This window comes from Tamandua tetradactyla, chromosome 2 (assembly GCF_023851605.1).
Source record: "Tamandua tetradactyla isolate mTamTet1 chromosome 2, mTamTet1.pri, whole genome shotgun sequence".
Lineage (NCBI taxonomy): Eukaryota > Metazoa > Chordata > Mammalia > Pilosa > Myrmecophagidae > Tamandua > Tamandua tetradactyla.
In genome coordinates, this window is record NC_135328.1 from 180,730,975 (window position 1) to 180,758,091 (window position 27,117).

At 46.5% G+C, this 27,117-nt stretch overlaps 1 protein-coding gene across 2 annotated transcripts; it reads right to left on the bottom strand.

Moving 5' to 3' along the window:
* Nucleotides 1–3,117: 3,117 nt before the first annotated feature.
* Nucleotides 3,118–27,117, bottom strand: TIE1 (tyrosine kinase with immunoglobulin like and EGF like domains 1). Of its 2 annotated transcripts, XM_077149993.1 has the most exons (23): nucleotides 26,809–27,117; nucleotides 23,569–23,886; nucleotides 23,378–23,488; nucleotides 21,827–21,982; nucleotides 21,553–21,684; nucleotides 21,231–21,371; nucleotides 20,898–21,026; nucleotides 19,923–20,068; nucleotides 19,583–19,727; nucleotides 17,189–17,347; nucleotides 16,859–16,996; nucleotides 16,365–16,661; nucleotides 15,586–15,876; nucleotides 15,156–15,346; nucleotides 12,609–12,819; nucleotides 12,339–12,449; nucleotides 11,935–12,125; nucleotides 10,846–10,959; nucleotides 10,690–10,760; nucleotides 9,432–9,472; nucleotides 9,251–9,347; nucleotides 9,035–9,134; nucleotides 3,118–8,088 (listed from the first exon to the last, which is right to left on the bottom strand). In XM_077149993.1, the coding sequence occupies exons 1-23, from the start codon at nucleotides 26,864–26,866 to the stop codon at nucleotides 8,017–8,019; spliced, it is 3,420 nt and encodes a 1,139-aa protein (XP_077006108.1). In that variant the 5' UTR covers nucleotides 26,867–27,117; the 3' UTR covers nucleotides 3,118–8,016. The 2 variants fall into 2 exon arrangements, with proteins under 2 accessions (XP_077006108.1, XP_077006109.1); XM_077149994.1 differs by lacking the exon at nucleotides 16,365–16,661 and having other exon boundaries at nucleotides 26,809–27,116.

Below are 27,117 nucleotides of genomic sequence, written 5' to 3' on the forward strand. Positions count from 1 at the left end.
ACAGCGAGCCAATGCAGACATTTGGAGATTAAGACAGAAATAGTCTGGGTGCTAAGCAAGACTCACAAAATAGCCAGAACCTGAAGAGATGAAATCTCCAAACCCGGCACATGCTAAGCTAAAAGATGATACCCAGAATTTTGTCCCAGAGCAGCTAAATGAATGCCCACAGATGCTTAGAGAGGAAACCACAGGCATCAGAAGCTGGAAGCAATGGAACCAGGAACAAGAATTGGCAGATGCCAGCCACATGACTTCCCAAATCACCCTCTTTGAGCCTAGGTATCTTTCTCTGGAAGACTCAGGACATATTTATGGCCTTAGAACTGTAAGCTTATAATTTGTTAAATTCTCTTTTTAAAAGCTGTTCAATTTCTTGTATACTATATTCAGACAACTCAACAAACTAATATACATTGCTACATCTGCAGTCCTGAAGTTTACTCCTATGTTTTCTTCTTAAGTTTTATTGTTTTAGCATTTACATTTTGGTCTTTGGTTTACTTTGAGTTAATTTTTGTATACAATATAAGGTAAAGTTCCAACTTCATTCTCTCTTTTTTTTTTTTTTTACATGGGCAAGCACTGGGAATGGAACCTGGCTCATCTGGCATGGCAGGTGAGCATTCTTGCCTGCTGAGCCACCATGGCCCGCCCTCCAACTTCATTCTTTTGCATTCTTTTGAAGTTCCAACTTCATTCTTTTGTCTCACTACCATTTATTGAAAGACTGTTCATCCCCCCATTGAATGGTCTTGGCACCCTTGTCAAAAATCAGTTGATCCTAGACACGTGGATTTATTTCTGTACTTTCAACTCTAATCCATTGATACGTATGTCTATCATTATGCCGGTACCAACCTGTCTCAATTAATGTTGCTTTGTAGTAAGTTTTGAAATTGTATTGTGTGAGTCTTCCAACTTTGCTCTTTCTTTTCTAGGTTGTTTTGGCTATTTTGGGTCCTTTGAAATTCCATTTAAATTTTAGAATTAGCTTGTCAATTTCTACAAAAAAGCCAGCTGGATTTCTGATAGGGATTAAATGTGTAGATCAATTTGGGATTATTGTTATCACAACAATATTAAATCTTCTGATCCCTGAACATGAGATGTTTTCCCATTTGTTTAGAACTTTAATTTCTTTCAGCAGTGTCTTGGTTTTCAGAGTATAAGTTTTACACTTTTGTTAAATTTATTCCTAAATATTTTGTTCTTTTTGATGCCATTTAAATAGAATTGTTTTCTTAATTTCATTTTTGAATTGTTCATTGTAAGTATATAGAAATACAATTAATTTTTGCATATTAATTTGTATCCTGAAAAGTTGCTGCACTCATTTATTATTTTTTTAATTTATTTTTACATGGGCAGGCACCGTGCACTCATTTATTAGTTCTGATAGTTTTCTAGTGGATTCCCAAGGATTTTCTATAAATAAGATTATGTCACCTGTGAATGGAATGCTTTTATTTCTTTATTTCCAAACGGGATGCTTTTTTTCCCCTTTCCCCCTATCTGGGACCTCTATTACAATGCTTGTTTTGTTCCTGATCTTAGGGGGAAAGCATCTAGTCTATCACCATTAAGTATGATGTTGGAGGTGAGTTTTTTGTAGGTGTTCTTTATCAGTTTGAGTATGTCTTCTTCTATTACTAATTTGTTGGGTGTTTTTATTATGAGAGGGGGGCTGGATTTTGTCAAATGTTTTATCCACATCTATTGAGATGACCATGTGGTTTTTGTTTTTTATTATATTGCTATGGTGTATTACATAAATTGATTTTCAGATGCTAAACTAATCTTGCATTCCTGGGATAAATCCCATTTAGTCTGGTGTATAATTCTTTTTTATGTATTACTGGATTCAGTTTGCTAGTATTATGTTGAGAAATTTTATATTCAAGTTCATAAGAGATATTGATCTGGAGTTTTATTTTCTTGTGATGTTTTATCTAATTTTGGCCTGAGGGTAATACTAGCCTCATAGAATGAATCAGGAAATTCTAATTTTTGGAAGAGTGTATGAAGAATTGGTATTTATTCTTCTTTAAATGTCAGGTAGAATTCTCTAGTGAAGCCACTATTTTTTCTTTTTTACCCCAACTTTCACCTCTGTGTATTTTTAGACTCTTCATCATCCCAGACCAAAACTCATATTCATTTAGCAATAATTCCCCATTCCTCCAACTTCCCCCACCCCACTTGTCACTATTTTTCTTTTTGTCTACATGAATTTGCTTATTCTAAGTATTTCATGTATGAGAATCAATACATTATTAGTCTTTTTGTGCCTGACTTATGTTACTCAAAATGATGTCTCTAAGGTTCATCCATGTTGTGACATGTAACAGCACTTCACTTCTTTTATGGCTGTATGGACAGACCACATTTGTTTATACATTCATATTGATGGACACTTGGCTGCTTTCACCTTTTGGCAATTGTAAATAATGTCCTGAAGAGCCTTAGTATACTAAAATATTTGTCTGAGTCCCTGCTTTCAAATCTTTGGGGTATATATCTAGGAGTGGAATTGCCAGGTCATGTGGTAATTCTATGTTTAACTTTCTGAGGAACCACCAAATTGTCTTCCACAGTGGCTGTACCATTTTAGATTCCTATCAGTGATATACAATGGTTCCTATTTCTCAACCTCCTCACCAACACTTGTGATTTTCGATTTGGTTTTTTTTTAATAATAGCTATCCTAGAGGGTGTGCGTATCTTATTGTAGTTTTAATTTGCATTTCTTTAAAGCAATGGCTAATTATGTTGATCATTCATGTACTTATTGGCCGTTTGAATACCTTCTTTGGATAAATGTCTATTCAAATCCTTGTCCCATTTTAAAAATTGGGTAATTAATCTTTGAATTGGAAGATTTCTTTATATATTCTGTACATTAAACCCTTATCAACTATATGGCTTCTAAGTGTTTTCTTTCATTCTCTTTTCACTTTCTTGATAATGTTCTCGGATGCACAAATGTTTCTAATGTTGATAAATCCTTTATATCTATTTTTTTCTTTTGATGATTTTGCTTTCAGTGTAAAATCTAAAACTCCATTGCTTACTACAAACTCCCGAAGATATTTCCTTATGCTTTCTTTTTTTAAAAAAAGATTTTTATTATGAGGTATATATACAAAACCCCCCAAATTTTCAAAGTACATTGTAACAAGTAGTTATAGAACAGATTTCAAAATTTTTTATGGGTTACTGTGCTGGTTTGAAAGAATGTATGTCCCCTAGAAAAGTCATGTTTTAATCAAAATCCCATTTCATAAGGCAGAATAATCCCTATTCAATACTGTATTTTTGGATCTGTAATTAGATCATCTCCCTGGAGATGTAACCTAATCAAAGTGGTTGTTAAGCTGGATTAAGTGACAGCATGTCTCTACCCATTTGAGTGGGTCTTGATAAGTTTCTGGAGTCCTATCAAAGAGGAAACATTTTGGAGAATGAGTGATTCAGAGAGCAGAGAAGAATGACATAGCCACGAGAAGCAGAGAGGCCACAAGCCAGTGACCTTTGGAGATGAAGAAGGAAAATGCCTCCTGGGGAACTTCATGAAGCAGGAAGCCAAGAAAGAAAGCTAGCAGATGACGCCTTGCTCGCCATGTGCCCTTCCAGCCGAGAAAGAAATTGTGACAGTGTTCGCCATGTGCCTTCTCACTTGAGAGAGAAACCCTGAACTTCGTTGGCTTTCTTGAACCAAGGTATCTTTCCCTGGATGCCTTAGATTGGACATTTCTATAGACTTGTTTTAATTGGGACATTTTCTTTGACTTAGAACTGTAAATTAGCAACTTATTAAATTACCCTTTTCTAAAAGCCATTCTGTTTCTGGTATATTGCATTCTGGCAGCTAGCAAACTAGAATAGTTACAGTTCCACACTTTCAGATATTTCCTTCTAGCTGCTCTAGGCAATGGAGACTATAAGAAATATCAATATAATGATTTGGTAGTAATACTCCTCTGTTAAATCCTATCTTCTCTGTTATAACTACTCTTTCTCCTTTGATGCTTCTTCCAATCTTTAGGGGTATTTGGGCTAGGCCCATTCTAACTTTTTCATGTTGGAAAGGGCTGTTGATAATAAGGGATAAAGGAATGGGACTAGTTGATGTTCTGGAGAGGCTGGCCCTTCTGGGTTCCAGGACTTATCTGGCCTAAGAACACATTTGGAGGGTGTAGGTTTCTGGTAAGTAATCACAGTGCATAGAACTTTCGTAGAATCTCAGATAGGGCACTAGGTGTTCTTTAGGGTTGGCAGGAATGGTTTTGGTTAAGGTTTGGCAAACCATGGTAAATAGCAATATCTAGATGAAGTTTGTGAAAAAGTAGCCTCCGGAATAGCCCCTCAACACTATTTGAACTCTCTCAGCTACTGATACTTTATTTTGTTACATTTCCTTTCCCCTTTTGATCAGGAAGGCATTGTCGATCCCATGCTACCAGGGCCAGGCTCATCCCTGGGAGTCATATCCCATGTTGTCAGAGAGACTTTCAACCCTGGATGTCATGTCCCATGTAGGGAGAGAGGGTAATGATTTCACTTGCAGAGTTGGGCTTAGAGCGAGAGAGAGAGGCCACAACTGAGTAACAAAAGAAAGTCCTCTTAGGCATAATTATAGGTAGGCTAGTTTCTCTGCTACACTGGTACCCAAGGTTGTGGGGGAAATACCAGATTATACACATGTAGCACAGCATCAGAATCTAGAAATAACACTTAAAGCTCAGAAATAAATATGACGCTATAAGAGCTTATAATCTAGACCCTACTTTTCTTATATGTATTCTCTAAGAGAGACCTATACAATATTTGTCCTTTTGTTTTTGGCTTATTTTGCACAACACAATATCCTCAAGGTACATTCACTTTGTTGTTGCCTGCCTCATAACTTTGTTTCTTTCAGTAGCTGCACAATATTCCATCATATGTTTACACCACAGTTCGCCTTTCTCGTTCTCAGTCATTGTACCTTTCAGCCACCTCTCTCTATTGGACATCATGGATAATGTTCAAAATAAACAATCCATGTCGGACAGTATCCTTACTTAGTTGTACAACATCATCACTCTCAATTCTGGACATTCTTAACTGCTCCAAAGAGAAAAATAATGGATAAACACACCCTGTGCAAAGAGAAAATCCTTCAAACTCCCCTCAACAATTGTCCCTTCCCCCAAATTATTTACCCCTACTATTGCTGTGGTACTGGTGATGTCTTCATGTCAAATATAGGCCATAGCATGCAATAGTAGTTTTCTCTTTATATTCCTCTATTATTGACTCTGTACAAGATTCATACTTTTGAAGTGGTTCATGCAAAAATTTATTTATACTTGTGTTAATTGGTGAACTATATGGTTCTATATAACTCCTTTCAATCATATTCACCTTCAATATGGCAATATTACTTAACCACTAATGAACTAATACTTCTATCCATTCCTCTGCATCTAAGTTCAACCTCACTAGATAACCATTCACCTATCTGTAGCTTCTGTGTTTCTTTAGGGCCTCAATATTTTACATTATAAGACTCTAAGTTTACCTTTAACAAGGACATATTAACAAAAAATCATATAGTATCTATCCTTTTGTGTCTGCCTTATTTTACCCAGCATTTTGTCCTCATGTTGTCACATGCTTCAGGACTAATTTCATTTTACATCTTATGCTTTCTTGTAAGAGTTTTATTAATGTTAGCTTTTATATTTAGGTCATTGATCCATTTTTTAATTAATTTTTGTATATAGTGAGAGTAGGGGTCCATATTCATTCTTTCGCTTGTGGATATCCAGTTGTCGCAGCACCTTTGTGGAAGAGACTATTCTTTCCCCATTGAATGTGGGCTTGGCACCCTTGTCTATTTCTTTTTGAGGTACTTTCAGTAGTTTGTTTTTTTCTAGGAATTTGTCGATTTCCTCTACATTGTCTGATTTATTGGTATATTCTTTGCCTTTACTCTCGGTCCTTTATAATCCACTCTCCACACAGTAACCAGAGCGATCTTTTAAAAAATGCAAATGAGATCATGACATCCCCAAGTCCTTTAGTGACTGCCTTTTACTCTTAGGATAAATACTCTTATCCTTAATGCTGTCTATTAGGCCCAGTGTGGTCTAGATCCTGCCACCTCTTTATACTCATTGCTTCTGCAGATATATGTGCTTCCTTTGTTTTAGCCCCATGGAAACATTTGTAGCCCCTGAATGTACCACATATCACAGGTGCCATTTCCTCTGCCAGAATCTTTTTCTTTGGTGAACTCCCACTTCCGCCTCATGGCCCAGATCAAAATATTACTTTCTCCAGAAGAACTTTCCCCATTCCATCTCCTTTCTATGTGCTTGCCTCAATACCCCTCCCTCTCATAGCATACACACTGTATTTTATTGTTTGCTTACATGTTGGTTGCCCTACAGGGAAATTGTGATAATTCCAGTGACCTGGAAGTATCACTGCAGGGAATGTGGATATGAAATTAAGTTTTGTTCTAGCAAAGCCCAACTTCTCCATCTTACAGTTTCCCATTTACCCCAGTTATGTTTTTCTCCTCAAATTCAGCCCCACAATCCAACCATTTGAGTTTGTTTGGAATATAGACTCAGATAGTTACCCCGATACCCCTCAACTTCCTCATTTGTATATAATATCAGCTGACCCTATTGAGTTCTTACTATGTACCAGGCACAGTGCTATGAACAATGTGTGTGTGGGATCACATTTAATCCTAGCAACAATCCTATGAGGTACCTATTACTAAATGCATTTTCCAGAGGAGGAAACTGAAGTTCAGAGAGATTAAATGACTTGACCAAGGCCAGTTAAGTGATATAAGTGCTATGGCAGGGACTTGAACATAGGTCTGTGTGATTCCAGAATCTGTGGTTTTGACTACAGTGCCATACTATCTTATGCCTTCTCTGATTTCATCTAAGTCACTGAAAAAATGTTTATATAACAAGACCAGCCTGATTTCCTAAGGTAGGAGAGAAAGCTAAGGCCAATTATGAGCAATCCAAAGGGTAGGCAAGCCAGCAGGCCACAAAACATGGGACAGTGACAAGGGAATAACTTTCAAACACTGTTTCAAACAGTGGAGGAGCATTTTCCAGAACACTGTGAGACCCCCAAGGTAGACACTGTGTCTAGTTGAATTTGGGAGTGTTATTTGCCTTCCTCTTGTAGGGCACACAAGCTGGGCAGTATAGTGCCTACCAAGTCAGGGAAAGATGCCTAGGACCATAAGGAAAAGTAGGAGCTCAAGATAAACCAGATCTGTCTAGAGCTTTTTGAGCTGAGGCTGGGCTATAGCCGACTGTGGCACAGCCTATGTCTGGACAGAGCAAAAAATCCCAGGTTAGCAGTTACCTAGAGATTCTGGGAGACATGTTGGTGATAGAAGCTGGTGGAAAGAAACCAGTGAAAAACTGGACTCTGATTATGAAGTTAGGGAATGTTTATGTGTAAAATGGGCCTTCCAGAATATTTCCCAATATGGAGAGATAATCCCAGCAGGGGTTTGGACCTGAGACAGTGTTTCTTTTCATGGAAAGTCCAGTTTCTCCCTCTTTGGTATGACTTTTCCCCTGGCTTGACCATCAGTAAAAGGTAGCTATTAGATAGAGTGCCTCAGAGCATTTATTTTTTTTTCTGAAGACAAGGTAGGGAGTGAGGAGTAATCTAACTGGGCATATTAATATGTGAAAAGAGGAGCTGAAGTAGGGTTCTGAGTATAGGGGCAGCATAGTAAGGAGCACATGTGTGGAGTAGCTGACCTAGAAGGAAGGATGTGAAGAGTAGCTAGCTGTAAGAGTAGCTGCAAGAGGTAGTACGAGCAACTGCAAAGGATCCATCCCTGGATTCCCTCTTTTCTTCCTTAAGTTAACAAAAGTTCCTTGAGTAAGCCCAACTCAGAGGCTACAAGGGTCAGAAGTCACAGACTGGAGAGCAGAGATTGCTCTGGCCAGCAGAGCCAGGTTCTGGCTGGCTGGCAGCTCAGGCCTCCTCAGCTGTGGCATCGATGCCTGCATAAGTGAAGTTCTCAAACAGCGACATGTTCACATAAGCCTGGGGAGCAAAGAAAGCTTTAGTGGGGACGAGGAATAGGGGTGCATCTGGTCTAGAGGTCCTTGAACAGAGGACATATGAACAGACACCGATTTGTTTTGGACACTCAAAATGGCCTCATGGCCAAGGGTGGCCCCAGCCTATAACTAGGAGGGCCTCAAACCACAGCTATGGTGCTGAGGTGAGAGGCATTTGACAAAATTGTTAGATCAGCATTTTTTCATGCATTCACCCAATGGATTTCTTGCTCATGTATTCATTCAATTGCTTACCCACTTTCTAGTCATAAGGCTATTTTTTAAGATTCACTCATTTACATAGTTATTTTATCATTCCTTCATTCTTAAGGTAGTTTACTAATTAACAGTGCAATTTAATCATTAATTCGTGTGAAGAACTCTTTTCTCCTATACTCATTTTGATATATTTCATTTATATTTAGTTGATAATTCATTTAATAACATTATTAAATTCAGTTATTTGATTATTTATTTATGTGATTGCTGTTTCATCTAGCCACTGATTCCATTAATTCATTCATATGGTTACTGGACCATTCACTCATCCATCTATACACTTGATTAGCACATTCAGCTCTGGCTCTGTGCTAGATAAAGGGAGATGTTCTAGGTAAGAATGGACTGATAGCCTCAGCAGAGGAGGATAGACATGCAGTCTGGTATCTGGGGCCTGGAACAGGGATTTACAAGCTGGCTTAAGCAGAGGCCCTAGAAGCATTTGGAAGGGCCTTGTGACCAAACTAGAGCTGTAAAGGGGGGCTGCATCCTGGTGTCTGGCCTAGCTGTGGCAGCAGTCTAACCTCAGGGAGTTTGTGTGGCAGTGTGGTAGGGGCAGGGGACATGGTGGTTGCTGTCTTTGGCATCTATAAGGGGGTACTCCAGGGATGTTGGGGACTCCCAGTCCCCATCACCCCCACTCTCCTCACCTTCCTGGCTTCCAGCATGCGACCCAGCTGCAAGGCGATTTGGGCAAAGGGCGGTCGCTCATATGGACGGTCCCGCCAGCACTGACGCATCAGTTCGTACCTGCAGATGAGGGTATTATTGAGATCAGGGGTCACTCCGGAGCCAACTCGTGTGATTGGGTCATAGAACTCAATGTTAAAGTCACTTATTGAAGGTTTAAGGATGCAGTGACTTACACTTCATCGTCACAGTTCCGAGGCTGCTCCATGCGGTAGCCCTGAGGCAACTTCTCATAGAGCTCAGCACAGGTCATGCCACAATAGGGTGTGCCTCCTACAGGAAAGTACAAAGCTCTCTCAGCCCAGGGCTAGATAGAGCAAGGTGGGATACTCTAGGGAATGGGGGTTGGAAACTTACCAAGGCTCACGATCTCCCAGAGTAGGACCCCGAAAGACCAACTGAAACAAGAATGATGCATTTAGTTGCTTTCTTGGTCTTGCAGACCAGCAGTCTAGGACCTACCTACCCCAAATGTATAGTCATCCCAACCCCACCTCCCACCTCACTCCACCTCAGGTCTTACATGTGTCTACTCTGCAAATATCTGGCTTTCACCAGCTGTTATCTCTGCTTCATTGACGCTCCTTCAAAGCCCCTCCCATGCTCAATATAACTATAGCTAACATTTTTATTGAGCTTTTACTATGGGTTAGGCACTTAGCATTTAATATATGTGCTAATTCATTTAACCCTTATATCAAGCTTGTAGTATTTGTTCTATTATTAACCCCATTTTATAGATGGAGATATGGAGGCGCTGAGAGGTTAGCTAGCTTGCTCAAGGTCACACCACTAGTAAGTGTCAGAGTAGGGATTCAAACAGGCACTTTGGCTCCAAAACCCTTGTTCTTAATTGCCTTTTACAATATAAATTTTCATGTGGGTGCAGGTCAGGTCTGAGACTGGGGTAGAGTGTTCTAGTAGGAGAAGGGAATCTAGGGAGTCTTAGGGCAGAAGCAGGAAGTAGGCATATGGTGGTTAGAGGGGTTGTCAGTGTGGTAGACAGTGAGCTGGGCAGGGCAGGCCAGGCCAAACGGCTTGGGCAAGTGATAGAGCAGCTCAGAAGTCAAGGTTAAAAGGTTGGGCAGGTCAGGTTCTGACTGAGCTGGACATCCTGGAGAGAAGGGGAGGAGTTTGTAAAGTTGACTATCTGGGAGTGGGAGGTACAGAGAGGGAGTCTTAAGGTCATACACTGGTTGGGTCCTCAAGAGGGGATGACCATGCCCTTGAGAGAGGAATATGAGAGCATTGTCAATTAGTCTTTCTATCTACCAAAGAAATTACCCACTAGCATTCCCAAACCTCTCCTAGTCATCTCATAGTATCTTACACAAAGACAGCCCTAAAATACCTCTACCCCAATCCTACCTTGAAAAATCCTCACTACCTCCCAAGATAAAACAATCTTTCAGTTAGCCCTCTACATTCCCACTAAAATGCTGGGTATCCCCAAGGTATACTTAGGATAAATCCATGCCACATCTGTGTCATACTTGGAACACACTTTAGGCATGCCCAAGGCATACTTTAGACTACCTGAAACATTCCTGGGATGCATCTAGGTTATGCCTGCCTGTATCCTTGAAGGACCAAGCTCCCCCTTCTTCCCACTCACACATCACTCTTGGTGGTATATACGCTGTAGTTCAGAGATTCGATGGCCATCCAGCGCACTGGAAGACGTCCCTGGGAGAGAGTGGGTTTGAAGGATTGGGCGGACCTCCAGGAGGGGCCTATTTGGGAGATTCTGGATGGGTTGAAGGTGACTCACCATGGTCTTCTTCACATAAACCTCCTCCCCCCGAGACAGGCCAAAGTCTGCAATCTTGGAGGCCAGGTTCTCTCCGACCAGCACATTTCGGGCAGCCAGGTCCCTATGGATGAACTGTAGGCAAGGTCAGAAGTCAGGAAAAAATGGGGAATGAGGGGCCAGTAAGGGGTCTGGCTTATATTCAGTCTTCATGGGCACCTTAAATGCCTTCAGTAGCCCCTTACTCTTCTTCCCACCCACCTATGCCTCAATCCTGGATCAGCTGACCCCTGTCTGAGAAAAACAGTGCTGGCTGTCATCCCCTCTTTGTGACCTGGGCCATGGAAAAGTTTAGGCTGTGTCTCTTGTCCTGAGACAATGGTGTACCTTTCCTGGGTAACCACATAGCATTCATCCTTCTTTCTATGCTACCTGCCCGCTCATCTCCCACCCTCTTCTCCTTCCCTCATTGGTGAGAGTGGGCAAGGCACCTTCTCTTGACCAAGGTGACCCTCTCCCCTGAACTTCAGGTCCATCCTCCTCAGAGACCTCTCTCCATCAACCCCTCCCTTCACACTGGCCTTTTCCCTCTGCCTTCAAATATTCTTATACTTTACTATCTTCAAAATCCTCTCAATCTAATGTTCCCTTCCTGCTATTGTCCCTTTCTCCTTTCGTTCAAGCAGGGGAACCTCAGACTTGAGCTTGGGCCTTACTCTGCTCCTTTTGCTCTTCCTGGTGGAGCTTACCTACTTCATTCCCATTAGAGTCTCCATCTGGGACTGGTAGCTCCCAGATTTTTGTCCTTAGACTGGCATCTACAACTGCTCACTCAATATCTACACCAGGATGTCCACAGATACTTCAAAACAACACATGCTCTAGACCTTCTTCTCAGCCTGTGCTCCTTCTTCATTGCACTTCTGCTCACCCAGGCCAGAAATCTGGGGATATTGTTCTTTTCTCTATCTTTTAATCTCCCACATCCAACTAGAGCCTGTTGTTTTTATCTTCTGAAGTCTACCCATTTTCTTTCCCCTCTTCCCTCAGACACCCCCTCCTCCCCAAACTAATATCCCCTTTCACAACCACCGTACCCCTGCCAAATACCTGCTTCTCACTCAGGTACTGCATGCCATTGGCAGCATCACTGGCAAAACGCAGCAGCTGCCGGGAGCTGAGGGTAGAGGCTGTTCCATGCTCTCGGGCAAAAGCTGGATCAGTCTCCAGGACCCGGCTCTTTCGCAGAAAATCTAACAGGTTCCCATAGGGGGCATATTCAATGGCAATATACAAGTAACCTGTGGGATGAGGAGGTGCCTGGTGGTGATTTATGTATAGGTAACCTGGGGTGGGAGCAGGTTTTTAATAATAAGAGGGAATCTGAAAATGAAGGGAAATCAGTAGAACTTGCATGGGTAAACTGAAGCTCCCAGAAAGCTACTAATGTGGTAGAGGCAATGGTTGACAATGGGGGTTTGAGGAAAGGGATACATGATGAGTTGGAGGCTCACCTCGGTTCTCACAAGCCCCCAAGAGGTTAATGATATTGGGGTGATGTCCCAATTTGCACAGAACTTCCAGTTCCCCCGCAAAGTCACGATGGTCATTTTCAGAGGCATATTCTGTGTAAAAAAATCCAATGTCACTTTTGTTAGAAATAACTCTGGAGAAAAGGCATGAGATGGTGAGGGCTGGGGTTACATATCAGTTACTGGAGGGAGCTAGGTGAGGTCTGGCATCTATGGGACAATAGAGAGGGTCAGGGATCATGTCCAAGAGACCTTTCAGCATCTTGATGGCTGCATTCATCTTGAGCCCATCTTTCTTGATCATGGCTCGGATGACCTGGCCAAAGTTCCCCTCCCCAATGAGGTCCTCAAAGGTGATGTCTTCCCACTCCAGCACTGGGTAATTCAGGGGCTCGGGCTGTGGTTTTGGTCGTCGGGTCAGCGTCAGGGTCCCCGAGCTGAACTGCAGGATAGTCTCTTCACCCTTCACAGGATGGGACAAGTAGGCCAACAGTCCAGGCAAGAAACAAAAGGTCAGACAGAGGTACAGATAGACATTCAAAGAGAGGTTCCAGTGATTAGAAAGTGGACAGAGATCAAGACAGAGGGTACCCTGTCAGTTAGATAGGGACAGACATACAGACAAAGTACACATACTGAGATAGAATCATGGAAGATGGAGCCACAGGTGAACCATTGCATACAGGTTCCCAGGAGAGAAATCTAGAGACTGGGGATCAGGTGTATGGGGCTCTGGAAGGCAGAACAAGAATGTGTGGGTAAAATTGCTAGAAGCTAGGATGTGCGTAAATGGGAGGAAGATATTCCTAAAGTTCAAAACCAAAAGGAACTGGAATGGGCTATGATGGTAAGCAGTGAGCTCCCCATTATGGTGCTGATCCCACAGCTAGACTTTTTGTTACCAGCAATGCCATGGAGAAGATTCTAACCTTGGGCAGTGGTTCAGAGCTATTTACTGAGCTCCTACTACATTCTCTGCCCCGAGTTGCTACAACCCAGTGGAAGGGTTTTCTTTTCCACAGTAGCAGAAGCAGATATTACCACTTTTTACTCATTTGACAGCTATCCACAGCTCTAATACTATCATGAGACAAAAAAAGAGAGATAAATTGGTGGTCCACAACAGAGACGAACATCCACTTCCCTCAACTGAAGAGGAAGGGGACCACCTGGGCAGGGTTGGTAGGAGCTAGACAGGATCAAGAGAGTGCCAGCATGAGAACTGGAAGAAGGACCGAGATAGGCCTTGTGTTTGAGCTTAAGTGAACTGAAGCCTAGTGTGATGAACAAGTGCTGAGGGCATGTCTATGGATTCAGGTGAAACATGGACTCCTGAAGGCATACACCAGAACACACATTTGTTCTTGCAATGGCACTGTATGTAGGTGCACCATACATATGTACACTCTTACATGTATGCATAAGGGTACAAAACACAGGGATACGCATGGATTAGTGACATGTGTATACACACATGGGGACACCCACAAGGGGATACATATGTGTATTCATACATGGCACACACACTCATATGTATACTCACATTCATATGCAGGCACCTGTAGCAGGAATATTTCTTGATATGTTAAAAGGCTGCTTTCCCACCTCCTTTGCTCAGCATCTACACCCATTACCCTCCCCCACCACAGCAGTGATGGCTTTCTGTGTACCCTGACCTCAGAGGGAGGATGAACACAGCCTGGAACAAAGGAGCCAATTGAATCTCTGAATGGACTTTTTTTTTTTAAGGGCAGAGCAAAGACAATAGCCTTGGGCACTAGGCTTTCTATCATAAGAGTCAGCCCTTGAGAGAGAAGAGTTTGTTTTTGTTTTTGTTTTTAATGCCAAAGCTTGGCTCTAAATATCAAGAGCCCAGACCTGGAGGACCAAGAACAGAGTTGAGATAATAAGTGACAGCAGTGGTATCACAGAGGAGATAAGACCCGGGAAAGAGATTTATCAGGGCCCTCCTCCTCCCCTCACACTCCTCCACCAAGGCTGGCCTGAGGGCTGAGAGGCATGGACTACAGAAGGGCAGAAAACTCAGACAGGTTTACTGAGAAGCTAAGAAGAATAGAGGCTTGGGCTTCTTTTCTCAGGGAGCAACAAGCTAGGCTGCAGGCCTACCACAGCTCCAGTGTGGTAGAAACAGCTGTATAAGGGGTGGCAGCTTGGGTCTGAGGGTCAGAGTGTGATGTCCTTCATGGGGTCCATGGGAGCACCCCAGAGTTCCTGAGTCTTCCAAAGGACACCCTTGGATTTTTAAAGGGTAGAGGTTGGGGCAAGGAACTCACAGCATGGTGGCCTGTTGACAGGAGGCCACATTAGGGCTGAGAACATCAGCCACAGATGTGTGGGGACAGAGACTGGCTCCCAAGGGCAGGAGGGCCTCCAAGGAGAGAGGCATAGACCCCAGATATCCCTCTATGATCCAGTATGTACTGTGGCTTAGATCACCCCGTGAAGAGGCAGAAATGGGGAGAGGCAGAAAGGGGGAGAAGCAAAATCCTAATTGACTGATTTCTCAAACTTAGAATTGGCCATGGTGAAATACAGATGTAACTGAATTATTTTGAACTGGAATGTTAACTATTTCACCACTAGTATAAATGGGCTCAGGAGATGGGGTCAGTTCTAGAGACATAAAGAATGTTGTTCAGTGTGGTCTTCTACCTGCCACATAAACATGTGTGTTTGCACACATATACATTATATAAATACTTGTGTGTACATAGGTGGAAACATAAATACACACAGAATCTGCATACATTCACCCTGGGGCAGGGGTGGGCCACTAACCGATCCTGACTGGTAGGTGAAGGTGCGTCTCCGATGCAGGCAGCTTCTGCGGATGCATACCAGGGCTAAGAGAGCAGCCAGGATGGTGAGGCAAGTGGCAGACATGGAGCCCACCACTGCCAGGATCAGTTGTTGATCTAAGCCCTCTTCAGCAGCCCGGCTCTCTTGGACTGGGCCCTCGTTCTCCAGCCCTGGTACAATCAAGAGGGACGATCATGGGGATGCCTGGATCAGGGGACCCAGAGCCCACTGTGGGTCTGCACAGAGGAATAGGATATAGATCACAGCACCAGGAAATGGGGGATCACTTGGGTCACTTGGAGGCAGGGACTTGAGATGCCCAAGCTCTAAAGCAGGGGATGACATGGAAGAAGGGCACAGTGAAGCCAACCCGAGGGTTCAGGAGTCCCTGCAGGCCCTTCTCTCTCACCGTTACCCAGGGTGGACTCTTCTACCATGTTGCTCCAGTCACCAGGACCCTGGGCACTGGCACGCACACGGAAGAGGTAGCGTGTGCTGGCATTGAGGCCACGGACGATGGTACTCGTCTCCTCGGGCCTGTCCACATCCATCCAGAGTGGGTCTCCTGAGCCACCAGCTACCTGCATCTCCACGATGTACTTGGATATTGGCCCAGCCAGAGCCTGTGGGCACTGCCATGTCAGCTGGATCTCAGAGCCAGAAAGGGCCTGAGCATGGAGGTATTGGGGGGCTGGGGGACCTGGGAGATAGGAGTGGAAAGGCAAGGCTCAGACAAGACTATGTTATGTAGCTGTGGGGTCAGACAGACCCACATGAGCTGTGTCCCTACTCTGTGGTCCCCAGAATGGGACCCCCTTCCCAAGACCTTTCTTCCTTTCCTGCACTGAATTCCTCTCCATTCCCATGGCCGCCTTCACCCCAGAGCTTCTGCTTCCCCTAGTTCTCCAAGGAGAAGATGTTCAAGGACATCTCCTGATGTCCTAGATCCTCCCAGTGTCTTGAATCCTACCTATGTCCCCCTATTCACTTGTTCTACCATCCCTCATGTCCCATGTCCTCCCTGTGTTTCATGTCTTCCTGACGTCCCATGTTTTCCATGTGTCCTGTGTTCTCCCTAGGTCCGCCAAGTCTCCTAAAACCTCCCCATGTCCTCTTGGGTGTCGTGTTCACTGTGTTCCATGTTCTCCCCTCATCCTGAGCTGGGTTGCCCACTTTTCCCTGGCATACCGCTGGGGGGCAGAAGCACATGTGTGGGGTGCGAGGCAGGGCCCAGGAGGGAGCAGTGGTAGAGCCGCACATCCAGTTGGTAGTGGGTACCAGGTGTGAGTCCGGCCAGGAGGGTGGAACGGGCGTGGGGGGATGAGATGTTCTCCCGCCGCTCTTGTCCCCGTGCCCCATCCCATAGACGCAGCAGGAAACCATCGCCCACCAGTGGCCCAGGCACCGAGGGTAAGGACCAGATCACTCGCAGCTGGTCAGGACCCTCCACCTGCCAGTCCTCCAGTCGTGGCTGCACCGAGGGCTCTGGGGCCAGAGGTCAAGAGTCAGAACTGTCCAATGGGTCCTTGGGGCTGGACAAAGCAGTGATCCCCAGTGGACAGGATGGGATAACTTCCAGTGGGAAAGGCAGGGGCCCCTGGAGTGGACGAAATATGGTCATCCCTGAATCAATAGGATAGTGACCCCTGGGACACAGGAAGGGATAACTCTGGGCCTCTCACCAGGACAATCGGTGGTCATGAGGGTGGGAGGCCCCCAGACCCCCTCTCCTCCTTCCCCTGGCCGGCTCAGCTGCACACAAACGCTGTATCCAGTCTTCGGCCTCAGGTTCATTAACGTCACGTTTTCACTGGGATCCACTGGGGACGGAGTGCACAGCATGCATTGCTTAGTTCTAACTTCTTACAGAAGCCTCTGTTCTCCCTCCAGCCCCCTCTCTTCTCCTTACACTATCTTCCCTTCCTTTATACTCTCATCTCATCCCTGTGTTATTACTCAACCCCCCTATCCTGCTCCTGTTGCTTCCTGCCCCCAGTTCTCTCCCCACTCACCCACAATGGTGGACCAGGCCATGGTGCTGTGCTGGGGCCGGTAGTGCAGGCGAACGGAGGAGATGGGCCCGTCTCCAGAGAATGAGACCAACGGCGAGACCACAAGCTGGCGGCTCTGCTTGGCTAGTAGCCGAGGTGCAGTCAGGGGCACTGGGGGCACTGCCAGGAGACTTGAGGTAAGTCTTGGTCCATACTGCCTGCTTAGTCCCCAGCAAAACAAAGGAAACTGCACTTTGGCAATCAGAGAGCCCAGCTCTCTGAGACCTTGTTTGGATCTGCAGACCTCTGGGCTGGGGGGAGACCAAGTTCAATAGATAATCAGAGTGGCCAGGATCCTGGAGATGACAGAGTTCTGCCTCTCTGGGTTTCTTGGGGGTACAGGAATTCAGGACTGAGGATGTGGAGGTATCATATCCCAAGAGATATTAAGCAAAGAAATGACATGGGAGCACTCCAGCACATGTGGATGCTGGGCAGATGGGGCTGGAACCCAAAGCAGGGAGAGAATCTGGGTATTGTCTTGCTCTCTGTATCACCTGCATCATTCACCACTCTCTTTTAAAAAAAGAAAAGGTAGCCAGTGAAGCACCTGCTCTGTCCCACATGCTTTATATGCATGCACCTTTCAGATAGATCACTGTGTTACGAGGTTCAGAGACACTGAATAACTTTCGTAAGGACACATAGCCAGGAGAAGATGCAGCCAGGGTATGAACTAGGTCTGTCTGACCAGGTCACCTAAAATCTACCCACAAATACTTCACGGAGCTTTCCCACTCCATGATCACTGCCCTTTTTCTGGCCTCAGCTTTTTACTCCAGATTATTGCTTTAATGCCTTAACTGGTTCCTTTGCCTTTTTCAAACACCTACCAGACTGGCTTTCTAATCTTAAAAAGGAAGATTCTAAGAAGGAAGGAAGACAGGAAGGAAGGGAGGGTGGGAAGGTCAAGAATAATGTAGGGTTGTGAGTTGGGGGCGCAGGCATTAGAAATGAGGAGGTGCTGATCTGGAGGGAGATGATGGTCGTTTGGATCCCATGGAGACCCCAGTGCATGCGGCTCATCTAGGAAATTAGTTGTCCAGGAAATGCCTGGCTATAAATTGGAAACCTGCATTATATATCAAGTTAACTTCCACACCTACTTCAGAACCAGACCTCTACAGAAGATGCTTCATTTCATTGAAGTCACACCAAATGGGTCTGAGATCAGGAGAGAGGTCCAGGCTGCAGATCAGATCTGGGAATTGCCAAGGAACCATTGAAATTTTGGGACTAGATGACATTTTAAATACCAATAACAATAACTTAAACATTTACTCTGTGTCAGGTATTGTATTAAATGCTTAAAGGTGTAATTTAGCTAATCTTCATTGCAGTCCTATCAAGCAAGTGCTAATATTATACCCACTTTATAGAGGGATAAATAAGGTGAGAGAAGTTATGTAACTTGCTTAAGATGATGGAGGCAGGAATTTGTAGGGTGAGGATCTGAACCCAAGACATCTGAGTTAAAGCCTGGGGAGAAGGCAGTGCAACTGTGGCTCAGTGGCAGAATTCTCCCCTGCCATGCTGGAGACCTGGGTTCAATTCCTGGAACCTGCCCATGCAGAATAAAAAAAAAAAAAAAAATGCCTGGGGAGAATGAGAGGAGAAAGGCTGAAGAAGGAGCCTTGGGATCACACTAATACTTCCTAGTGGTAGGGAGGGGAATGGTGAACAAGTGGGAAAACAGAATCTGACAATGACAATAGGAAAAGTAAGAGAGAGGGTCTGGGCTGAGGTGGAGGAGGAAGGGGTTGGGGAATAGGAAGGAGCCAAGGGATGGCTGGGGAGTGAATGGCCAAGGCTTGTGGTGCTGGAGAAGCGGAAGGGATACTTTGACTGGGTGGGGAGTAGGGGTAGCTGACTGCTCTGCTCTGAACAATCCTGGACATTGGGCAGTTCCTTCCTTATCCACCTAGCATTTGTTAGGATACTTCTTAGGCTCTAGCTTCTCTGGGAAGTCTTCTGTGACCTTTCCAGGCCAAGCAGGTCACCCTCTGAGCTCCAGATCCCCATTAATTGAGTACCCATGTGTGTGACTCAGAGAGGGACAGCAGTCTCCCAGAGACAGAGTCAAAGACAGAGCTATAGGGGTAGGGGTGGAGAATGGAGGAAGGGCTAAGCAGGAGATAGGGCAAGGCTGGAGGGTACTCCAGTTCCTGGGATATGAGATGTCCCTTGACACAAAGCCTGGGCCTCTGGTTGATCACAAGCCCTCTTCTTTGCCTGGTGCTGGACTGTGACCTCACATGTGCTTGCCTTTCCTGCTATGATCCTCAGTTTGAGCAGCATCAGATAGTACCTACTTTTCTCACCATCCTATTCCCTATGGTCCAGGACATCACTGACCTTTGACATTGATCCTGAAGCGCCGGCTGTCTTGGCCACCAGATGTGGACACACGGCATTCCCAGAGCCCACTGTCCCTAAGAGTCATGCGGGGCACCTCAAACTCAGCCGTGATCCTGTCTGGCTCCACAATGGCCTTGGTGGACTAAGAGAGAGGAAGGGGGAAAGACCACAGAGAATGTGCACCCATGAGGCAGATATACATGCATCTGTCTGGACTGACAATGGGCCTGACCCCATTTGAGCCAAGTTTGGGGCAAATGGGGAAAGAGCCAAGGGGTTAGGGCTCTGAGGGAGCTGGTGGGATGGGGTCAGTAGGTTAGGGGTCATTAGGGCTGACCAGGAGCACTGTGCCATCTGGCTTGCGTAGCTCCATGCTTCCCCGCACTGGGAAGGGGTTTCCTGTGGCTGCGCAATTGATCCGGGGCATTGCCTCTAAGTTGAATTCCAGTTCTGAGACCACGTTGAGGATCTGGGGGATCCTGTCTGGAGAAAGAGAGGGCACCATCCTGGAGATCCCACAGGGGCAGACACGTGACTACCAAAATGCCCACCAAAGGTCCCCTTGTCCTATGTTCCTCATCTCAGTGGAGACCCCAGTGTCTACCCAGTCACTCCACCTGAAGCTGGCAAAGTCCTACTTGATTCCTTTAGTGCCCTCATATTCCACATCTGACCTGCCTGTAGTCTCTCTCCTATATCTCTCCCTTTCTAATAGCCTCTAATGCTTGCATTCAGGCCCCTCACTATCTTGTGGTCAAAACACTAATTGAGACCTGCTTGGCTTCAGGTCCCCTGCTGCAGACTCCTCCCATATCTCCCTGATTTCATTCTCCACCTAGCAGTGAGGAGTCCTTTCTAAAACACATCTGACCACCTTATGTTTCTTCCACAATTTCTTCTTGCCCCCATTATATTTTTGTGCAAACCCCTTGGTAGGACATACAAAGCCCTCGTGATTTGACCTCTTCTGATCCTTCACCCAGCCTCCCCTTACTCCACTGTTCTGGTCCTTTGCCCAGGCTCTTCCCGCAGCCATCTCTCGTCCTTCATCTCCCATCTCAGGTCTTGCCTCCTCCTGGAAGCCTTCCCCAACCCTCCTGGGCCAGTCAAGAGGTTCCCACATACTCTTGGCTGCTGTCATCACTGTACTGGTGGCTGAGTGGTGAGAACTCCTACCAGGCTACGAGTTCCCTGAGGTCAGGAAAGGAGGAACCATTGACAGAGAAAGGAAGGACAAGTTTCTTTCGAGCCAGGGGGCTGTTTAATGAAGATGGACATAGCTTGAAGGATCTTAGAAACCCTGTGCTCATACCTGACTTCTCACAGTGTACTCCGTGCCATCCAGAAGGGCAGACACAGCCGCTGAACCGGTCACAAGTGCCACCATTCTGACATTGGCACCGGAGGCGACAATCAGCCCCAAAATGACCAGGGGCACAGGCTGGGAACAGTGAAGGTGTGGTTAGAGGAGCACACACCAAGCAGCAATAAGGGCATAGTCTGAGAAACAGATGAAGCATGGGTGCTGACAAGGGGCATGTTCAGGTGAGCAAAGAGGACTGTGGAGCACTTGGTATAGAAGTCAGGGTCAAGGTGATGGGTCAGGCTGTGGTTAGGGACCATGGTGGGGTGGATTAGTACATACCATCCTGACACTGGCTTCCTCTCCAGCCAGATCCACAAGAACAGCCGTAGGGGTCTGGGAGGCAGAAGTTAAAACCCTGGCAGCCAGATGTGCCTGGACACTGCTCCTGACAGCTCTGCCCAAAACGGCCCTCTCTGCAGGCTGGAGAGAGGATATATGGAGGAATGGGCCTCTGTTGGACCCTAGGGTCTAGGACTGCCCTAGCACTCTCACCCTCTGAGGTCTGTCCCAATGATTCTAGGATCTTACCCCAACAAGGCATTCTCTTTTAGCTCTGCATAAGTTCTAGCTTCCCCTCCTAACAAGTGCCAGGAATCCTTACCCTGCTCACAGCGGGTGCCGGTGAAGCCAGGGGGGCACACACACTCGCCGTCCTGGTCATGGCAGATACCTCCATGCAAGCAACCTGGGCATTCCTTGGTACAGCCTGGCCCCCAGTGCTCAGCCCCACAGCCTGGAGGAAAGTGTCTTTAGCAGCTGACTCTCATCCACCTGAGGACTGGGCTAGCCCTGGGGACCCGGGGGGGGCCACAGGAAGTTCCTGAGGGGCCCCCAACCTCCCACACCACCCATGACCACTGCCCTCTGTCTCTGACCGCGCACGATGAGCCGAAAGAAGGCACTGCCCAGAGGACTGGCTTCCAGGTAGGTGGCACTGTAGATGCCGCTTGATGGTGGCTGCACGTTTGGGAGTTGTAGCAGGAACCTCCCATCCTGAGCCTCATGCCAGTCCAGGGTATAGAAGTAGGATCCTGGGGGGCATGAATGGGTCAGGGGCCTCAGTGCCACATGACAGTTGGTGTCTCCTCCCTCTGCTTATCTCTGCCCAGGTCATATTAATATGTCCCATGCATAGTGCCCAGACCTGGGAAGTCACCACTGAATGCCTAATACTCAAGCCAGAAAACTGGGAAGTATTCTGTTCTTCACCTCCAACCACCCAGTAAATTACCAAGTCTTGTCCATTTTTTCCCTCTATATCTCCTAAACTGGTTCTTTTCTCTCCATGCCCATTGCCACTTCATGGGTCCAGGCCTCCAGCAGTCTGCTTAAACTCTTCAGTAGTTCTTCAAACTCCTTAGCACATAATTTTCAATTTGGCTACTGCTTAGCCTTCTTGCCCCACACCTCTCCACACCCTGCCTGGCTCCTAACCTTCCAGTAATCTTAAATTACTCATTTTTCTACCAGGAATACTGTGGTAATTTCAGTATTTCTTTGCTATTTTGCTATTTGCCTTTGCTATTATTGATCCCTCCTCCTGGAATGCCCTACCTTCCTTCTTTGGCTGGCTAATTCCCACTCCTCTGGGCACAGTTCATGAGTCATCTATGCTGGGAAGTCTTCCCTGACCCACACCTTCCAGGACCTGCAGACCTCAATATTAGAAGAATGTCCCAGTCCTTGCACCACCCGCTTGTGCTTTTTTGCTCAGTATTGACAGAAACTCTAGGAGCCCAGGTCTACCTGACTCTTCACATCTCTGGTCAGTTCAGGGGTCTACAGTTCAGTAGGCAACCTCCTCGGGCCTGAGGGAAGGGTCCTCCTCCTGCAGGAGCCCAGGGATGTAAGAATGAACCAAGGGGCTGTGGGTCTGAAGGCCACACAGGAAAGGGGCTTCCTCCCATGGGGTATCCAGATGTCTTGGGAGGGCCAGAGTGGAAGGGAGATCAGGGCTGAGGTCCCTGCAGAAGCTCCATCCTGAGTCTGTCTTGAGCATCATGGATTTGGACTGGACAGATCTTTGGGAGATCTAGAATTTCCCCTGCTTATGTTGGGTGCTTTGTTACCTGGACTCTTCATCCCCAGGAGGTGTGACAACACCTGCTAACTCCCAGGGAAGAGTCAAAGTTAGAATTTAACATGATGCTAATTGAGGGTGCAACAGGGAAGGCTCTGAAGACTAAGCTCCTGGTCCTGGTACCTTAGGAAGGCAATTCAGAGGTAGAGATGAGATGGATAGAGGTGTACCCCATGAGACCAGGCTCAGAACAGAGAAAGGGGCCTGCAGGTTGGCCAAGAGGGTAACAGGTATGTTACCTCTTGGTGTGTAAGAGGCCCAAACTGGGATTCCTGGGGGTGATGGGTGTTTGCGTATCAGACCTGCTGGGTTTTCAGACTGGACCAGTTCATAATGCCCCTCTCACCGTTGCTCTTCCAGATCACATCTGTCTGCTTCTCCTTGTGCACACGTGCAGAAAGCACAGCCGTGTCACCTTTGTTTACTGTATGTGTGACCTTTTCTGGGAGCAGATGGGCTGTGGGTGGAAGGTGGGGTCAGAGGTCAGTGGAAGCCCCTGTCACCCTCTTCCCTCCTTACCCCACAGGACAGACGCACCTCTGGGGCTGTTGTGTACGTAGACGACAGAGGAGCGCCGCGTCCCGTCCCCGCCCATGCAAGAGAAGACGCCCACAAGGTCCGAGGGCTGCGAGAAGCCGCGCAGCGTGACCCGGTGTGAGCCGTTGCGGGCGGTGTGTAGGGGCCGTTGGGACGGAAAGGTGCGCACGATGCGGTCGTCCTTCTCCAACAGCAGGGGCGGGTCCCAGGCGTCCGAGTCTCTGCCGGTCCCGGCCTCCCCAGACACGCAGGTCAGGAAGAAACGCTGGGGGTCCGTGAGGCGCAGGTCAGCCAGCAGCGTCAGGTCCACCGCCGCGCCTGGGACGGGAACACCGGTGACTCCATCGTGGTTCCAGCCCCAGGAGCCCCAATCCCCTGATAATATTGCTACACGGGCCGCCTGTGACGATGGCTCCCAACCTTCACCCCGCTACCTCCCCTTCCCCTCAGGTCCCTACAGACATTCCACTGTATTAGGCATTTCCACCCCCTCCCTTATAAAAGCTTTCCCTTTCCCTGTGCACTGCCCCCTCTGCCTCAAGTCTCTTTAACCTAAAAGTACAAAGACAGTAACCCTTTTCTGACCTCCGCATCTCCTCCCTTCTCAGCCAGATGCCTCTCCTTTACAGCCAGGCTTCTGGAAAGAATGATACATGCTCCGTTTCCTCTCTTCTTATTCTCTATCAGGGTCCCTTCCTGATTTGTCTCTAAAAACTGCCCTGCAATATTTCCAAGGAGCCACGCCTCCCAGCCCCTACCATGAGGGTGCAGGCTAAGGGAGTCATTGGAGAGCAGAATTTTCTTGTAGGAATCCCTATCTATACCTACAGAACTCAAGATGCAGTTGGTGAGATTGGATTTAAGGTGGAAAAGGCTGATTTCTGCAGCCAGGGATTAGAAACAGAGCTAGTGCTGACCTGAGTTGGGCTTGGTCTTTGCCTTCCAAGCCAAAGAGCTTCCAGTGAGCTCTTCCAAAGAGCTTATGCCTAGCTGGGAAGACAGGCGTGGATATAGCTGCCATGTGCAGGGCACAGAGAAAAGGTAACCACGCATGGAGAAGTAGAAGATATCAAGAGAGACTTCCTGGGAGAGAAAACTTGAGGGTCTTAAAACTTGAGTAGGACACAATGGAGTGAGGAGAATGGGGAGGGGAAACGTCACGGGTAGGAAAAGGAGTTCCTGTAGAGGGAACAATCTGGGTAAATTGGGCAAAGGTTTGGAATAAAAATATTATGGTATGGGCGGGGGGGGTATCCAGGTTTGTCGTGCTGGGGCACAAAATGGGAGGTAGGGAGTGGGAAGAGACCAAGAGGAGCTGGAGTCCCAGCCACACTCTATGGAACTCCTACCAGCTCTCTGCTCACTTCTTTTTTGTGCCTGCTCTGGCTCCCTCTTCCCACCTGCCCTTTAACTATCAATCAATTAATTAATTTAAATGCCACTTAGCTTATCAGTTAATATACTTTGAAAGCTTATCATGAGTAAATGAAGCTGGCATTTACTGACTATGAACCATGTGCCAAGCCTGTTTTCAGTTTGATTCTCACAAGCACCAAGTGAAGTTGAGCTTCTTTTCCCATTTATGGAGGAGGGTAATAGTTATTATTATTATTCCTTGGACCAGCTTATCCACTCCCTTGGCTTTAACTATCACTTCTGAGTGAATAACCCTGGGCTAGTCTCTCAGCTCAGACCTGCATTTCCATTGCCCCTCCCACAAATCTGCTCCTCTCTAGTGCTCTTTGACTTAGTGAACAGCACTACCGTCACCTAGCCACCTAAGACACAAATTTCAGAATCATCTCATACCCACACCCCACTGTCATAATAACTTATATTTATTGGACGCCAATTATGAATCAGGTCCTTTACTTATGTTCTCTCCTTTTATTGTTCCAGCTATCCTGGGAGATGTTATCTCTATTTTATAGCCAGGCAACTGAGGCTCAGAGAAGTTAAGTAACTTGCCCAAGGTCACGCAATTAGTAACTGGCAGAGCCAGATTGTCTGACTCTAAAGTCCACACACTAAACTTTATGCGAGGCTGCTCTGAATCAGTCATAGAATACTGCAACTTTGGTTTCCTAAAAGCCTCTTGACTTCATCCCCATCTCCCAAGCCCACCCCATTCAGCCTTCTCCTTTATTCACCTGGACCATCCCAACACCCACTATCCCCTTCTCCAACTCATCCTCCAAATTAGGAGCCAAAGTGATGCAGCTGAGACTCAAATATGACCTTGTTGTGACTCTTGCCTACAACCTACCTTGGCTTACCATTGTCTTCAGGATAATGTGTACACCCCCTGAGCCCCTTGCTGCTCACACACGGCCCCTCCTGCAACTTCTCCTGCAGGAACCTTCTCTCCCATGCATTTCCATGCTTCTGAGACTTACATTTATTGTTTCCTTTGCTTGTAAGGAAGACCACCCCTCCTAGTAAAGTCTTAACTACTCCCTTTTTGTCACCACCCCCAGGCACAGTAAGCTGACAACTCAGTGCTGTTCTAGAGCTCTTTGTGCCCATTTCTGTCGAGTCCTTATTCCATGTCCTGTGTCCTCCAAAGATTGTGAACCACTTGGAGGCAGCCTCTGTGTTTGTTGGTTGTTTTAGGTGCATGGCCTGGGAATTGAACCCGGGTCTTCTGCATGGAAGGCGAGCATTCTACCACTAAACCACCCACGCATCCAGCCTTTGTGTTTTATTCCTCTTTGGCCAGTGAACTAGTGGAAGCAGGTATCACTTATTTAGAAACCCTTTACCAAGTACCAGGCACTGTGCTGAGTGCTGCTTATGTTATTTCATTTTTACCCCATTACAGCCATAGGAGATCAGCATCATTTAGTCTTATTGTTTAGATCTGGAGGCTGCTTGCCTCTCAACTAATGACCAAAGCACTTAGCATGGCTCCGGACACATTTTTCATTACTCAGTAAATGTTAGTTTAGTGAATAACTGAGCTAATCTAACACACTGACCCATGAGCCAATGAAAATTTCAGGGGGCCCACAGGCCTTGTTTCTCCCCACTGATCCTGAGAGCCAATATAGTCAATGGCTGCTCTCCTCCCTACCCACATCCTAGGCTGCTGGGATTTCTAGTGCCTGCCTGGGATTTTCTGTCCCTCATCACACTTTCTAGTTGATCACGGTGTGGATGAAAGTAATGGCAGTGATGATGGGTTCCTGGGGAGAATCAGGACCTTGGGGGCTGAGCACGGGGTTCTGGGGGACAACTTACCAACACGAGAAGCCAGGAAGAGAATGAGGAGCAGCAGAGAGGGCCCCAGCTGGACCATACTCCGGAGACTGACCTGGGCCAGCCAGGACAAGCTGGGCCTGTGGACAGTCACTCTGGGTGTCGTTGCTGAGCCTGTGCTGATCAGTATGTCAGTGCTGTTCCTGGAGGAAGAGGAAATGAGGTGGACTGGGTGGGAGGGGTGGCAGGGAAGGACTTATCCTGCTTCGGAGGTCCACACAGTCCAGCCCCTATAAAGTTGGGGTGGGTGTGGCCTGGAAAGCCCTGGAATGGGGTCACTTGTGGTGGAGG

Bases quoted from the DNA above. Each gene is read 5' to 3' on its own strand.
- TIE1 (XM_077149993.1), bottom strand. From the start codon at position 26,866: ATGGTCCAGCTGGGGCCCTCTCTGCTGCTCCTCATTCTCTTCCTGGCT. The intron at 17,348-19,582 runs GTCAGTGATGTC...GTCTCCTGGCAG, and splicing joins CTTCAGGATCAATGTCAAAG to TGCCCCCAGTGCCCCTGACT. The intron at 12,126-12,338 runs GTGAGCCTCCAA...CTCATCCCACAG, and splicing joins GGGGGCTTGTGAGAACCGAG to GTTACTTGTATATTGCCATT.